At 38.2% G+C, this 17,570-nt stretch overlaps 1 protein-coding gene across 3 annotated transcripts in view; it reads left to right on the top strand.

Annotated features, from left to right (window-relative positions):
• Positions 1-17,570, top strand: part of CARMIL1 (capping protein regulator and myosin 1 linker 1) — a 302,688-nt gene that overhangs the window by 198,963 nt on the left and 86,155 nt on the right. For all 3 annotated transcript variants that reach the window (XM_043908357.1, XM_043908356.1, XM_043908358.1), the window contains exons 16-20: positions 37-141; positions 6,093-6,162; positions 12,092-12,173; positions 13,056-13,155; positions 13,258-13,312. In XM_043908357.1, coding sequence (XP_043764292.1) covers positions 37-141; positions 6,093-6,162; positions 12,092-12,173; positions 13,056-13,155; positions 13,258-13,312 — 412 coding nt within the window. The remainder of the gene's footprint in view (positions 1-36; positions 142-6,092; positions 6,163-12,091; positions 12,174-13,055; positions 13,156-13,257; positions 13,313-17,570) is intronic.

The following is a 17,570-nucleotide window of genomic DNA, read 5'->3' as shown; positions in this document are numbered from 1 at the left end:
AATTTAAGTGTCTGACTCTCATGATTTGTTTTTCAGGAAAGGAAAAGAAGTACCCCCGTCTTTCAAGCAGTTTTTCAGTAGTTCTCTGGCTCTGATGCAAATCAACCTTTCAGGCACAAAACTGTCTCCTGAGCCCTTAAAGTGAGTGGTTAATTCATTTTCTCCAGAGCTTTTAAAGTTCAATTTGTTATTATGAATGTGTTTGAGGGAAGGGACATACAATCCCAAGATAGTCAAGGCAGATGAAAATGCCTTTTACTTTGGGTCACAAAGGAAATCAAATTCTTTTCGAGTACATTGTGTGCTATTGATATTATTGCATCTTCAAGGGGAAAAAAATCTTCCTTTGGTTTGTGACCTTGGTATTGGTCACTGATCTATAAAAGTTGTGCTGCTGGGTACCATTGTGTTTATACGGACCTCTGTTCAGGCCATTTTACGTAGACTCTTGTGTGAATTCTAAATATTTCTACTAACAGTAATAATCAAACTATATATGCTTGTGTGTGCAACAGAACCAACTTTTAGGTGTATTGCTTTCAATTACCTGGGTATCTGTCTGTTTGGGTATTTTTACTTGGCGGGCAACTTATGTTATGGATGAATAGCCCCAGTGGAGGAGTAGCAGTGAAGTTGAACTTTTTAGAATAATTTGTTATCCCTGAATTTCTGTTCACCATTGCCAGAAATAATGAAAAGGGCTGTAGAATCCAATTTCTCTTTGAACATATTTTCAATTTTAGTTATGAATACCTATATTATCAGTTATGTTCAAATGTGCAAACAGATTTCTCCTTTCCCCACCTAACGTGTAAATCAGCATTCAGTTTCCCCCTGTAATTTGTGTGAAATGTTAAAATCAATGTCTGCTATTCATTTTACTGAAAAATTTTGTCAAATTAATTTGTAAGTTGTCTTTTTGAGAGCCGTGAAATTCTTGATTACAGTATTCTGCAAAGTACTGTGTGACTAAAACAACAGAGGCCTTGAGAAAGAGTTGCTAAAAAAGAAATTCTGATGTTACAGCAGGCCTTTGGAAAAGTTAAAAAATTTTTTTAAACTTTTTGTTTTGTGTTAGGGGTATAGCCGATTAGCAATGTTGTGGTGGTAGTTTCAGGTGGATAACAAAGGGACTCAGCCATACATATACATTTTCCTATTCTCCTGCAAACTCCCCTCCCATCCAGGCTGCCACATTACATTGAGCAAAGTTCCATGTGCTATACAATAGATCCTTGTTGGTTATCCATTTTAAAAATAGCAGTGTGTTCATGTCCATCCCAAACTCCCTAACTGTCCTTTCCCACTACCCTTCTCCCTGGTCTTTAAAAAACAAAACAAACAAACAAAAAAACCCAGAAAAAAATGGAATCTGTATATTAGAGATCTCTAAATATAACAGCTGCAAATAGTAAAAAACCGTATGATTAGGCTGTTTGTGTGGATATGAATAAAGCTATGAGAATCAATATTCTGAAAGGGAATCCCTTATAACTTAAACACACTTACTCATTTGATTGATATTTATCAAGCATTTATAATGGACTGCGTACCGGGGGGCACTGAGTAGAAAGCATAACCAGATTTTGATATTATCATATCATATCAGCATGAAGTTAGCATATTCAAAGTGGTTTTAGTGATAGGTGCATGGTAATTAGGTGCATACTAATTCTTTCAATGTTTTTGGCCCTGGAGAATATAGAGTAGTTCTTCATTGATCAGGGCAAGTGATTTTATAGAATAATCCTCACCACAAGAACATGAATTTACTTGTACTTTATTATAGATATAGGCTTATAAACATTTATATTTAGAAATTATTTTGTCAGTGTTAAATCTTGTGACCTCTTCTTTTTATGTGAATGTTTAATAATAAATCAGTACAGGCAGACCTCAGAGATACTGCAGGATTGGTTCCAGATTCCTGCAATAAGGTGGCTATTACAATAAAGTGAGTCACATGAATTTTTGAGTTTTCTGGTGCATATAAAAGTTATGTTCATACTATACTGTGGTTTATTAAGTGTGCAGTAGCATTATGTCCAAAAAATGTCCATATCATAAATAAGAAACACTTTATTGCTAAAAAAGGCTAGCTATCATCTGAGCCTTCAGTGAGTTGTAATCTTTTTGCTGGTGGAAGGATTGAAATATTGCGAGAATGGGACACAGAGGCGAGAAGCAAGCAAATGCTGTTTAAAAAAATGGCACCAGTAGATTGGCTTGACACAGAATTGCTGCAAACCTCCAATTTGAAAAAAAAAAAAAAAAAAAAATGGCAGTATCTGTGAAGTGCATTATGATGAGGTATGCCTATGGTCTCTTCAGGTCTGTGTTTTACCCTGTAAAATTTTTAACATGAGGAAAAGGCTTCATGGCTGAAGATTCTGTAAACAAAATTTCATATGTGCATTTAATGTGAAACTAATTTGGAAAGAGGTGCTTGCGTTTACCTGTGAGAGGGTGAGGATGGAAGGGAACTTGCAAAACACTGCCCAACGCTGGATGCAGAACTGGATGTATCTCCACAAACTGTCACCTGCCGTGTTGACAGCAGCCGTGGGAAGGTGTCATTATCCCTGTTTTACAGCTGAGGAAATTGAAGCTCAGAGAAGCCAAGTTCTTTGTCAAACTCACTGTCACAGGTTGGGGTTTATGGGAAGCAGAGTTCGAGATGAAAATTCACCTGTAGGATTCTATTAGGAAATGATTTTGGAATCCCACCTGTGGGGTGCGGGGCGGGCGGGAAGGAGGTGGGATGAGACAGAGGGGAGGTTGAACTGGGGCTGTTACCGTGAAGCCGTCAGCCAGCCTGATGGCAGCTTTGTTGTTGGAATGACCCTGAGATGGGTGAGGGGGCTAGGCCTTTATACCCTTGTGTTGATCAGTCCTTGGATACAGGCTGCTCTTGGAAGCAGATGTGACCTTGAGCGAGACACTTTTCTGCAGCTGAGGCAGCTCCCATAGAGGACCGATGGTCAAGGGAGTTGTGGACAGGAACACTGCAGAATCCACTCTGCAGAGTCCAAGGAAAAACACAACTGTGAAAACAAGCAGTTACTCTCTTTGAGCAACCACTGGCTCAGGCCTGTTCCTAAACCACATTGCATCCCTGTGTCCTGGGTGGGTGTAGCCGGGTGGTGGGGGGGAGACCCTCATTTCTTACAGGATGGGGAATTAGTAGCCATAAGAAAGGTAAAGTAAGGCCCCTTCTCTTGAGAGTGACACTTTAAGTTTGGACGTATCTATATTTTATAGAACTTTCCCACTTAATTTGAGATCTGTCAAAAGCGATACAAAGAGAGTAACTGCTTTTTTTTCACAGTTGTGTTTTTCCTTGGAGGCTGTTTTCCATCCACATTACAGTATTTTAAGGGGTTTTAAAGAAGAGGATGACGCTGTTCCTTTAGTGTTTCCTAAAATCTCCGGAACAGAGTGGTTCTTATGTGTCCCAAGCCTGGTTCCTGCTCCAGCATCTCCCCTCTCCCCCACCCCATTTACTGCTCAGACATCTTCTTTCACACCCTCTCCCTTGCCCCTTCTTCCCTGGACCACCCTCCCTCCCTGCCACAAGGTCCCCCTTCTGCCCACCCAGTAGCCCTGGCCAAGTATTCTCAATAAAGCCATTAAAATGGAGGGATGTGCTACTCCGAAATTATAACTAGTATCACATATCCAGAGCTGTAGAGATGAAATATAAATTCTTCTCTTAACCGGTTTTGCACTAATAACTGAAGATCAAGAGGATCAGACCACAAAGGCAGTTTACACTGGGTTAAAAGAAACAACATGCCTCGTGATGAGAGTTTTCCCCAGTGCCTGCTATGCTTTGCTGTAGTCGTTCTCTTTTCCTTCATTTTACTAGGGACCGTTTCTGTTGGTTATTTATTTTCACTTGTCTCATGCATCATTACTGCTTAATCAGTGGCCTTCCGTAGTTAAGTATGTGAACTGGATTAAAGGAATAAAGAGACACACACTCCCTTCAGCCTTCTTACCCACAGGGGTTGTTTTCATGGCTGGAAGTAGCCAAGTTCTTGTGCTCTGTCCACCTCGGGAATTTTCTCTCTCGGAGGATGAGGCCAGAGAATCACTAAAGGGGGAAAATCTCAGATACTCTCACATGAAATAATCTCCTACCTTCTCACCTCCTCCCCTGGGGTGTTTTCGAGTCACTGGAACACTAATAACGGGTAGTCATCCCCCCAGGTGGCAGTTACTGTGGTTCTGCTCTCTAGTCACCCCCAGGTGGCAAATGCTCTCTAGCATTTATGACTGTCCACTTTGCATTATGGTCATTCACACACACATTTGTTTCCTTTGCTTGAGAGTGGGACCCCTCTCATACTTATCTTTATGCTCCTCACCAGGCCTGGTTGAGGGTCTTTCCTGCTTTTGATGTAATTAATGGAAATGGGTGCATGTGTGATATTTTTCTGTCAAGCCTATTCAGTGGTGTTGGATTTTTTTTTTCTTCTTTTTTCTCTCTTTTTTTTTTTTTTTGACACTATAGTTTTTTTTTTTTATTAGTTGGAGGCTAATTACTTCACAACATTTCAGTGGGTTTTGTCATACATTGATATGAATCAGCCATAGATTTACACGTATTCCCCATCCCGATCCCCCCTCCCACCTCCCTCTCCGCCCGATTCCTCTGGGTCTTCCCAGTGCACCAGGCCCAAGCACTTGTCTCACGCATCCCACCTGGGCTGGTGATCTGTTTCACCATAGATAGTATACATGCTGCTCTTTTGAAACATCCCACCCTCACCTTCTCCCACAGAGTTCAAAAGTCTGTTCTGTATTTCTGTGTCTCTTTTTCTGTTTTGCATATAGGGTTATCATTACCATCTTTCTAAATTCCATATATATGTGTTAGTATGCTGTAATGTTCTTTATCTTTCTGGCTTACTTCACTCTGTATAATGGGCTCCAGTTTCATCCATCTCATTAGGACTGATTCAAATGAATTCTTTTTAATGGCTGAGTAATATTCCATGGTGTATATGTACCACAGCTTCCTTATCCATTCATCTGCTGATGGGCATCTAGGTTGCTTCCATGTCCTGGCTAGTATAAACAGTGCTGCGATGAACTGTTTTTCTTTTCTCTTTTTTTTCTCCCTGCCCCCAACCCAATGAGTCCTCCCTCATTAAAACATATTCATATTAACTACCTACCATTACAGCCTATGCCCAGCAAATAAGTTACTCTTTGCTTGCAGCCCCTCAGTCTCCTACTGGCCTCAAGTTTTAGTAACTGTAACTGCTGAAATTTTTTTGTTTTGTGCAATAAAGTTTTATTAAAGTATAAAGGAGATAGAGAAAGCTTCTGACATAGACATCAGAAGGGGGTAGAAAGAGTACCCCCAGTGGTGTTGGATTTTATTGAACTGACTTGTGAAAGTGGAGTCAATTCATCCTCTTACTTATGAGATCCACAGGATATGTCCAGTCTCCTCCATAAGCAAGTAAGAAAATTCCTTTGCAGAGTGGCAGTGGGGTTTATCCTGTGACCCGCTAGTAGAATAGACAGACAGGATCCTGTTCCCAAACTCAAGGTTTGTACCTTATCTCCCATGCCTTTACACCCTTACCCATCCCACGGGTCACATTCCGGTCACATCCCAGAATACTGTAGAGCCTGCCTTCCCCATTAACATAACACTTAGGGAAACCAAGCTTCACTTTGCTATTCTAATAACAATTGCCTACGAATATTCTAAACATAATTAAAGGTGCTCTCAAGCAGATACAGGGGGGAATTTATCTGTGATGAACACAATTTAATTTCGGTGTGCAATTAGGAGCACTGTTGGCTTATTTGCATAGGGATGAATAGCAATTCTATCGGGTTTTGCATTTATAAGGGATCTGCTCCATGTCAGACGGAAGAATGTGACTGTGTCATTTTTATCAGGGCTGTCGGTGGACATGCAGTTGGCATTTTGAAAAGTGAGATGGTGCCTGGCGCTTGACCCATTATGATTCAGAGAAGTCCTTCTTTCTCTGGGCTTTGTTCAGTGTGCTTACAGATTTTTAGAGCAATGTGTGGGATTTTTATCTAATGTGTGTGCTTCCTCTTCCCAGAGCGCTGTTACTGGGCCTGGCTTCTAATCATAACTTGAAGGGAGTTTCTCTTGATCTCAGCAACTGTGAGGTAAGAGTACCTTTAGACTATGTACTAGACTAGATAACAGTCTGTAAATTGCTTTGTCTTTTTCTTGGAAAAAGTGTAATTCTGTGATTCCAGAGGGTATACATGAAACAGGAAAATACACCTTATAGAAGTTTCTGATGTTCTGCGTTTTGTGAGTTTTATCCACAAATAGTTATGGAACACTGTTCAGAGAGCACTCAGATGTGCTTTTAATGACCTTTTCTCCCTCCCCTTCTTCTTGCCAGTTGTTTAAGTATTTTGTGATGAAGCTTTGAGTTAACAAGCATTAAACTAGCTTTACTATCAAGAGAAGTATACCATGAAGCATTCCTCACAGAGGCCAGATGGGTACAGCCTAACTTGGAGAATGTGAAAGGGAAGGTCTTTTGTCATTAATTTTGCTTTTTAATATCTTGATTTTAAAACAAGAAAGTTAAGGTGCTTATCAACATTATAATAACTCCAAACACTTTTTCTATCCACCTACACACAGAAGAGAATTGAGGCTAAAAGCTTCTTACATTTTTAGAGTGCACCTGAACTTTTCCACTGTCTTGAACCTTCTAGTTTGTGTGGAAATTAGCAAGAAAATACTTCAGGGCAGACTGTCCAGCCTCTTCAGAGCCACGCTTTACCTACCATGTCGAACTTGGTGTCTTTTCTCAGGGCTAGAGATGGAAGGCTCTTCATTCCTCTTCTTGGGTTTCAATGCCCACTCTTCTCTCTTCACAGTACATTCCTGCCATGTCCCTCTTCTTCCCCAAGGCTCCCCTGTCTTTGAGGATCCAGCCTCCTCTGTACCTGCATCAGACGCATACTACTCGATCCTAGTTTGGTCATAACTAGCTATGCAATCCTGAGTGAATTAGTTGATATCACTACCTCTCAATTTCTGTGTCTGAAAGGAAGACAATATTTGTGCCTCTCCTAGTAGGTTGTTACGAGGTTTAAAGAGCTCTTCTTTGAAATATGCTGCTTAGAACGTCTAGTACCTATGAAGGTTGCTCACTGTTGTTGCTTATCTATCTGTAAATTTCTTCCCTGACTGCTTCAGCACTTTGGGGTCTTATTTTTTCCTAATTGTCTAGTACTTAATGATGGTGACATGCATTTGGACACTGAACAGCATAGTGTCTTGTACAATTATGAAACTAGCTCCTGTATGCTTTCCCAGCTAGGTGGTGACTTTCTGGATGGCAGTTATTTGTATCTTACTTTGTTTGTGTTTCCCTTAGCTGCTAACAAAATGCCGAGCACCAAGCCAAGTCCATATTGAAGATTAATGCTTTCCCTCTCTGAAAATTCTAGAAACTGACAAGTCTGAAATCAGCCATATAAATTGTTAGTGCAGGATTTTTTTTTTTTTTTTGATAATTTTTGAGCTGGGGTGAATGCCAACTGTGTATGATTTACTAGTCTTTTTGTCTGCTGGCGTGAAAAAGAAGAAAAAATCCTAAAAACCTAACTTGGTATTGTGAAATTTCATGTGTAAGTCTGTGTGCTCTTTTGTTTTAAAGACAGACCATAAAACAGAAACCATCTCTGGTAATATGAATTAATTATTTCCCAGCACGTTATTAAGGCATGCCAATAATGAAAATTTTTTATGAAGGAAGGAATGAGAACAACAGGGATGGAAAGAGTTATTCTATCAAATAAAAAACAACTTGTATAACGTTGCTTGCTCTGTTAGGTTAAAATACTGAATTGGCAATGACCCATATGCTTCACTATCCTGATTAAAGTTTGTGATTGCTACCGATACAACATCATTCATTTAATTCTGTGATCAAAACTGAAAAGGACATGAGTAATCATCTGATTCCCATGCTTATAGATGAGGAAACTGAGGTCTAAAGAAGCTGAAATAATCCAACTCACTAAAGGCAGAGTCCTAATGAAAGTATGCTTTCCTGATTATTGTTAATACTAGTAATTATTAGATTATGTGATTAGGCATTTTCTTCTCAAATAAGTTGATAAGTACCATATGAATGAAGAACACTGTGTTAGATTGTTACACAGTTTGTTGCTTAAACTCCTTTGTGATCCTATTGGAAATAACTTTCAAAGACAGTTGTATTTGGTGAACCGTATAAAACTGACATTTTTGTAAGTCAAAAATGGCAAACTCTTGGCAGTTTCATATAGATCCACCAAATGGCTAGTAATCTTTTTTCCTTTATATATTTTTCTTATTAAGGCAAGAATCAGATACTGATGGTAGAATTTGCTATTAATTTGATGGTAATTCCACCTTCATTTTGGCCATTCATTTATGCATTATGCAATAAAATTGTAGCCACGCGCTCCGGGAAACCAACTCACTCAGAAGGATGATGCAGATAGTGGAGTGCAGTTTATTACACCAGTGGGGCCAAGGCAGAGTCTCCTCTTAGCCAAGGACCCCAGCCAGTTTTTGTGAAACCATTATATACTCTAAGTCTACGTGCCCAAACCCACCTCCCCAAATTCCCTGAAACTAGTCAGAACAAAGGAAAAGAAAGATACAATCAAAGTTAACCTGTGATTCATATGCCTTAAGCCTAGGTAGTTAAGAGTGGACAATTATCAACAGGCCTGTGGTCATACCCCAATAAGCATAATGGAATTTATGATTTTATTCAGTTACACAGATAATTAGGGTATTCTTTTAGGTGATGAAGAGTCTAGGTACGAGTCCTTGGGCTCTTCCATTCGGAGGGTCTGTTTTTCCAGTTGGTATGTCATTTCCATCGATACTGGGCATATAGCTCAAAGTTCACAGTCCGGCCCAAGATGGAGTCCTGCTTTCAAGAAGGAGCCTGTTCTGTCTGTTTCCTCCTTCAAAATGATACTACTGACATGAGGACCCATTAATACTACCTTCGTGTCCATGTTCTTCCACTGTCTTACAGTTTGAATTACAGTACTGGTGACCGTGTTTGTCAAGTCACATGTTATATTGCTTCTTACAGTAGTTAATGAAACACAAAATTACAGTTGACATTTTAACAACACGGGTTTGAACTGCCTGGGTCCACTTACACATGACTTTTTCCCACTAAATACCTATTACAGTACTACTTAATGGTTGGTTGAATCTGCACATGGGGAAGGAACCTTGGATACCGAGGGTCATCTGTGAAGTTTGTACTTGATTTTTTGATTGTGTGGAGGGTTGGTTCCCTTAAGTCCCCTCATCCCCCAAGTTGTTCAAGGGTTAATTGTATATATCTCTCTTGAAAGTGAATGTTGCTCCATCATATCTGATTCTACAACCCCATGGACTATATAGTCCATGGAATTCCCCAGGCCAGAATACTGGAGTGGGTAACTGTTCCCTTCTTCCCAACCCTGGGGTTGAACCCAGGTCTCTTGCACTGCAGGTGGATTCTTTACCTGTTGAACTACCAGGGAAGCCCCTATATATCCCTCTTAGGTTATATCTCTGAAATGGTAATTTATATATCACTCTTAGGTTCTAAATTACCCTTTGGCATCACACTCTGCCAGCAAGGATATATTGAACTGATCATGTCAAACCACATTTTGTCCTTGGAGAATCCTGCAGTATTCACAGTTTTATGTGAGGATTCCCAGGATTGAAGTTATTTTTTCATTAAAAATAAAACCCCTGGAGAAGAAAAGTGACAACAGGGGGGGGGCGGTATTTTACATTTAAATCTGTAATATTTGCCACCTCTTTTTAAATGGCAAATGTTCTTGAGGAAAGAATATGAATTATTAAAAGTCCTCTAGATTTTAGTTTTCCTTGCTTCTGTCTCCATTATGAATGTTTTTGTATTAGAACTATTCACTTAGAACTATGAGTAACAGCTGAAATATTCCTCCTTCCTTGAGACCACACTTCTCTCTTGAAAGAAATGGGATTTTATTTTTAACATTTTAAGAAGTATTGAGTGATTCAGTTACATTTACTCCTCTTTGATCTTGCATTCTTTTAAATAGTGCTAGTGTGTGGGATCCAAATGAGGGTAATTTAAAAACCAGTTTTACATGCATACATGCAGACACAGTCTCTAATTATGCAAATTCATTTAAAAGGATTTTCATTTACAGTAATGGGAAAGCTTTTACTGTTTTGGGAAAGCTTTAAGCTTTGGAGGAATTTTAAGCATCTAATAACCTGTGAATTCAATCGAATGTTCTTGGCAACTGAAGATCAGTTATTTTCTTATTTAAGTTTTAGATTTTTGTTTTGGGAGTATATTTTAGTTGCACTGTTTTTTTCTCACTCTGCTTTTTTATGTTGTGTGTTGATAGAGACTTCTGCTTCTCTGTTCTTATTCTGCTTACTGCTGATAACATTTTTTTGTTTTTTCTCCTTGGGCTTTCCTTAGCTTGGCCACTGTGTAAGTACTTTATGAATCAATAAATTAGGATATGTTGACAGTTTAGTACCGAAAAATGTTAGTATTATGGGTTTATGCTACATATATCAGTCAGGAGTATTTGTAAAATAAACAGAGTTGAGCACTGAAATCTCATCCTCATTCTATTGTGTGTTTTCACAAATGGAATATTTTTTCTATATATTATAATAAGTAGAAATTTTCTTGTAGAAGTTTGACTTTTCAACAGAGAAATCAGTAACAGCAAATAATGAAATTGTAAAGACTCATGCTTATCTCCTCAAAAGCATGATTTTTTCATATTCTGAAAAGCAAATTATGTTCCTTTGAAGTGTTTGCCTAAATTGTTTCTTGCTTTAACATTGATATGGTCTGCATATAATGTTCACTGTGACTTGAAGCAGTGTTTCTTAAATCTATTTGTGAAGAACCTGGTTGTTGTTGTTTTTTAATTTCCACTCTATCATAAGGCAATACTTTGGCAAAAAATATAATAAAAATAGCCTTAGTTCCACTCACTGTGTTCACAGCCCTTCAGCTGTGGATTTGGTTGGTCTTGGTTTCCTTGGAGGGTGTAGACCAGCCTCCAGGGAGGTCGGCCTCTGTGTGACACTCCCCTTCAGAGTTCACATCAGGCACCTCACAGTGATCTGCTGTCACCTGAAAAAATAGAAAAGACTGAATGTAAACACCCCTGCTAAAAAAACTGAATCAAGTGATCCCAAAGACCTGTGCAAAGTTCTGCTTAACATATAAACAGCCAGGGATTGGCAAAACTCTGGTTTTGGTCCAGAGTTCCATAGACATATTGCATCTAAAATAGTGAAATAAGGATTCTTTAAATTTTTACATCAAAATGTGAACAAGTAGAAAGTATTATCAATTTGGTATAGAATCTTAAAATAAAATTTCATTTTCTTAAGTGAATAGAGAAACTACCACGTCCTTTGGCCTATAGTAGGTTCCCAATACATGATAGTTTCTCTTATTAGATCATAAGTTTCCTGAACAGAGGGCCACAGCTTGGAAAACTGCACCCTGCACAATGGTTTAACACGTAGTAAGAACTCAGATAGTTGCTGAATGGGAAACAAAAAGATATTCTGACCTTGGTAAAATATGCTTTTGGTTTTTGGGAAAAAGATGAGAATGACTTTTTAGGTTTTTATTGTCTCCTTCTGTTGTTTTGCTGCTATATGATGGAGAGTTATACCTGAAATCTGTAGTAATCAGATATAACAGTAGTGATTTCTCATGTATAAAGGTATTTGTCAGATTTCCAAGAGTCAGAAATGAAGAAAATTCTTGTGGGTTGACGGAGACGGTTTTACCTGTGGTGATGCAGGGTGACCTCTGTCTTCTGTTTCTTTTTCTAATGATTTTCAGACTTATGTGTAATGGGACATAATGACTAGTGGTTGGCTCTTTGCAGTGATGATTTTTTTTTTTTTTGAAAAGTTTTCTCTTTTTCTTTGGTGCTAATAAGTTCAAGGCTGTCTCTCCTATTTTTAATTTTTTGGTTTCACCCCTCCAGTAGGTGACCACTTTCCCCTGTTTGGTTTGTGTTTCTCTAGCTGAGATCTGGAGGTGCGCAGGTACTAGAAGGCTGCATTGCTGAAATCCACAACATCAGCAGCCTAGACATCTCCGATAATGGTAAGTCAGAAATTAGAGAAGAAAACACATAGAAATATTATTTGAAGGAAGTTAGTAAAGGGAAAATAGTCTAATCCAATCTAGATGACACCTTAATAAAACTGATATTTCACTCCTTGATTAGAGGACTATTTTTTCTTTTTCCACGATTTTTGTCAGTACTTTCTTTTTCTTTTTTTTCATGATAATTATAGCTATTTATGTTTTAAGAGAGTATATTTATGGAATAATTTCATGTCAAAGTCTTAAGTTTGTTTCATGGCCAAAAAGTGAAAAGTCTATTCAGTAAAACAATTTAGTTTAAAAAAAAAAAAAAGACCAGCAATATATTGATAACAATCTGAGTCCAACCTTTTGTGTTGGACTTGGTGGTAATAAAATTGAGGCCTTATTTATTTATACAGAAACCTGTTTCTTTAGCTTTATTTCTACTGGTTATAGTAGCATGTGAGTATGAACCTGCACAGACAAGCATGCTGTATGAATTTGCATAGACAACTTTATCTGCAATCACCTTCCAGTCAACAGTATGTCAGAATCTTCTCTCACAAAGGGGTGGGGAGAGGTGAAACTTTCTACCATCATGTATCACCATTCCTTACTGACTTACTGGTTGCATAAGAGATTTGGATACGTATTTGTGGAGAATGAATTTATCCCTATGAAATAATAGGACATAAAAAGAGGGCAAAAAGTTCCTTTGTTGCCGGGGGGCGGGGGGGGGGCGGGGGGGGGGGTGGGGGTGGAGATTAGAATCCTAGGGATTTCAGGACAGTACAGAAAGTCATCCAAATGCTTTGCACCTTTGTTTAATTGTGTTCCCTCTGAGAATTTATTTATCCACATGTGTGTTGATTTTCCATTTACTCTGATTCTTTCCAGGTTTAGAATCTGACCTATCTACCTTAATAGTGTGGCTCAGTAAAAACAGATCAATACAACACCTGGCGTTAGGCAAAAATTTTAATAATATGAAATCCAAGTAAGAGTTTTTTGCATTTTTTATATGACAATGATGAAAATAACCAGCCTCCTGAAAGCTTTTGATTTGATTCCACTGTCCACATCTTTAAAATCTCTTTAGAAATCTGACACCTGTGTTGGACAACTTAGTACAGATGATTCAAGATGAAGAATCAGTGAGTATTATTTTCAACACTTTTGCCTAAAACCTTTCTTTCTGTTGCTGTTCTTAGTAATTTTGTCCAGTGGGTTAGTGCTAATATGCTTTCAGATAATGTTATCTTTGCATACATTTTCTATTATTTTTATTTTTAAATGAAGTAAATATTCATGTTTTAGCACAGTTAGAGTATACTTTCATTTACTTACTTTTCACTTTATTCAACTAATCACTAATTAAAGGAAGATTGAAACTAATAGGTGAAAAGAAATATACATTTACTCTTAAGCCCATCTTTCAATAAGCTGTATTACTTCCTAGCTTCAGCTAATATACTAATCTGCAGGTATGAATTTTTACTCTCTAGTTGACTTTATGAGCTAATCTCATGCTGAGAAACATCATATTGCTAATTTGAATTTCATCCAGTAATTATGCAGAATTATAAGAGACTAAGAAAGTTGTTCACCATCTTAAATTGTGTCTAGAGCTCTAATATTCCTTATATTTTTATCCCCTTTAATTGTTCCTGGCTATGACTTGGTTCAAGGTAAAGAAATTTAATTTCAAATAGTATCATATTTTGCTACCCTTAGACATGCATAAGAAAAGATATTTTCTGGACCAAGTGAGAAGCACTCTACTATTAATTCCTTTCATTGAAACCTAGTGTATCACACCTTGTATTTTACTGATGCTTTTTAACATTTTGTCCATTTCCTGTCTTAGTCTTCAGCTACCAAAGAGCTTATATGGTTCCTCAAATCCAAATCAATTTGTATAATGAAGATTCATATTATTTGTGTTGGGTGATAGTTGCTTTTGTAGGTCTTAGGAGTAATTTCCTATGTTAATCATGTGAGATGTGTCACATTTTTTGGAAGTATGATTTTCCCTTTTGAATTCGTATAGGATAATAGCAAATTCTGCTAAAACTGTATAAATTTTCAGAGAAAGCCATGGGGTCAGGAGAGATGGAGGCTGGTGCTTTTCCTTGCTTGCCTTTGCCCACATCTCTTTGTGGGGCTCTGATCTGGAGGGCAGGAGAAAATTCTGCTGTCCTGCCTCTTCACTGTGTGGATATAATTTCCAACCTGTGGGCTAGAAATGAAACTCATTATTATTTAATGAATTCAAGCACTGCTCTTTGTCCTGATTTGCCAATAAGCCCTATATTTTGTTACTGTTATACTGGGTTATTAAAGTTAGAAGCATAATTAGAATGTAATTTATACTTTTCAGAATTTATGCAGTTTGTTTTACATATTTAATTTGACTTTCCACCACCTTGCTGTATTTGAGATTTTGATTTCCCAAAGTTGGCCCAGTTTTAAAAGATTGGAGAAGCCAGTATTATAGAATCTACAGAATCGTGTTTAATAATCATTCCCAAATATTTGTTTCTTAGCACATATTTTAGGAAAATTTATGTTAATTTCATGTTTTGCATATTACACAAGGGTCTTTAAATTCTCTTCCTATAATTTTCAAAGTCTCTTGCTCAAAGATAATCTTGATATTTAAAGCACACCTAAAAACATATTTGCAGATGGTAAAGTTTGATACATAAATGTGAATTCTGTCAAGTTATAAATTTGAGAAATATGCTGCTAATAACATACAGTGAAAAGCCTTTTATGTTCGTGTCATAGAAAAGTAGGTGGCTTTTTCAAAAAGCAATTACCTTCTTTTTTTTTTTTTCTTTTCTCCTACTTCAGAATCAGTAGTGTTCAAAACAATTTGAAATGATTAGGAGTTAAATCTTGTGACTATAAAAATTCCACCCATAACTGGCACCATTGGGCTGATTTTTTTTAAAGGTCTTTACATATAAAAAGGAAACTCTTTGCTTTTTACATTGTGACCTTGTGTCTGTAGAGCTTGTTCTTAAACAGCCCATGGAATACTTTATTCGCCCAGTATTGCACATTATGTTCACTTAGAAAATCCAGACATGCAGGTTCCAGTGTTGCCTTCAACTCTAGACAGTGGTTGTCAGGCTGCAGCAACCATAGTCAGGGGATAGTAACATTGAAGGGTCAAGATGACAGAGACTTTTGTTTTGAAGTATTACATACAAATCCGTGCTATGACCAAAGAACAGTATGTGTTTGTCCTGGGAGTGCCTGTCGCAAGGAGACAGATTGTCAGATTAAGCATGTTCAGCTCTGAACAGGAACAGTAAGATTTCAAGTAATCATGTTACCTGGAAGTGCAGTAAATCAAGAAAGGATGACCTTATAAATATGCATGCAATTCTGGCTGTTCTATTCACATTAATGACTCTGCCTATTATTTTTAAGTGTTAACTGGGGTGTATTAGAGTTTGAATATAGTACTGGAAGTGGTGCTCACCAGCTTGGAGACTTGGCAGCTTTCCAGTATTAGGAAGAAGCTATAATATATCATTTCTGCAGAAGTTGAATAGAGCTCATTGAAATGATGGGATTACAGCTTTTTATTAAAACACCATTGCTTACGTTTTCATTTAAAACATGAAGTTTCCTGAGTCTGAAGCATTTTTTGTTAAGTTTTTTCCATCTACTTGAATGTAGAATCTTAAAAAAATTGAAGCCACCTCCCTAAGCCTACCTGAGTCTAAGATTATTTAGGCTTTGGGGCTGAGGTTTTAATTGCCTTAGCACTTCCTATGTCATTTAACTTGAAAAAAATGGATTCTAACTAATATTAATACCTTTTGATTTTAATATATATTACTTTTAGAAAACATGGTCAAATTTTGATAATAAGGACAATCACAAATTTTGATATTAAGTACAGTCACTCGGGAAAAGTGTAATCAAATGCATAATGCCAGTTTATAAGTGTATGGGTCTTTAAACTGTCAACACTGTCTTCCTGCCTCCTGGGCCTTTCGGTAGATGTGCCTTGAACATGTGCTCTATTAGAAGTCAGGGGCTTCCCAGGTGGCCCAGTGGTTAAGAATCTACTTGCTAGTTCAGGAAATGCAGGAGACCTGGGTTTGATCCCTGGGTTGGGAAGATCCCCTGAAGGAGGGAACGGCAACTTACTCCGGCATTCTTGCCTGGAAAATTCCATGGACAGAGGAGCCTGGCGGGCTATAGTCCATGGGGTTGTGAGAGTCAGACATGACGGAGCATACATGCATGGGAATCAGTGTTTATTGGATGAATGGACGTGAATACACCCCAGGATTTGTGGTGGGGGATCCTACAGACCACCCAGGCACATCTTGATAACCCGAGTCCCATGGGCCTCCATGGAACCTGGTCATAGATGATCCTAGAAGCTGCTTCCCAGTAATGTCAGAACTGCTTATGGAGTTAGCATATTGAATTGCTGAGTATAGTGGGGCCAACCTAGACCACCTCAAGCAACCCAGAAGACATCCAGATCCTCAGGCAAGTCTTAGTTCTGACTTTTAGAGCAACACTGGTTTTAAGTCCAGAAATTCTCAGCATCTCATTAATTCAATTATGGCTGAAGACGGGGATTGCAAATTTAAATGCCCACAGTTCTAGGAAGGTGACATAAACAAGTAAGTGTGAGCAGGGTGTAAGTAGGGAGCACCTTTATTTTTTGGTCAGATTCTATGCAGACCACGCAAAATCTGCCTCCAGGCTGCATGGCTTTTGTGCTCAGTAGCTAGGTCGTGTTTGACTCTTTGCAACCCCGTGGACTTGTAGCCCACCAGGCTTCTCTGTCCTTGGGATTTTCCAGGCAAGAATATTGGAGCAAGTTGCCGTTTCCTTCTCCAAGTTGCCATCTTCCTGACCCAGGGATTGAACTTGCATCTCCCAAGCAGATTCTTTACCATTAAGCCACCTGGGAAGCCCCAAGTGATTTTTAGTCTCTGGCTTGAATGGACAATGAGTGGTTGGGTTGGGTTCACTATAGTTTATGGTAATGAAAAAGTCACATACATTTGACTTTTTAAAAAGAATTGTAGGTATGCTTTTTGATTGGATCTTATAAGAAAAAGCTAACAGGGAAGATAAAAAAGATGCAAGAAAAGCCAACAGAGGCTTTGTGTTGTGAGGAGTTAAAAACACAAAATTGGCAAACAGACTGGTTCTTCTTCAGCTACTTTCTGTGTGACCTTGGTTGAGTCACTTAATCTTTGTATTTCTTACTTGAGAATAGGGGTAATAATACCTAGTATAATATTGGGCTTCTCATGTGGTGCTAGTGGTAAAGAATCCACTTGCCAATGCAGGAGATGTAAGAGACACGGGTTCGATCCCTGGGTCAGGAAGATCCCCTGTCAGAGGGCATGGCAACCCAGTCCAGTA

This window comes from Cervus elaphus, chromosome 7, assembly GCF_910594005.1.
Source record: "Cervus elaphus chromosome 7, mCerEla1.1, whole genome shotgun sequence".
NCBI lineage: Eukaryota > Metazoa > Chordata > Mammalia > Artiodactyla > Cervidae > Cervus > Cervus elaphus.
The sequence above is the reverse complement of the archived record's forward strand: the minus strand, read 5'-3'. Positions and strand labels throughout refer to the sequence as shown.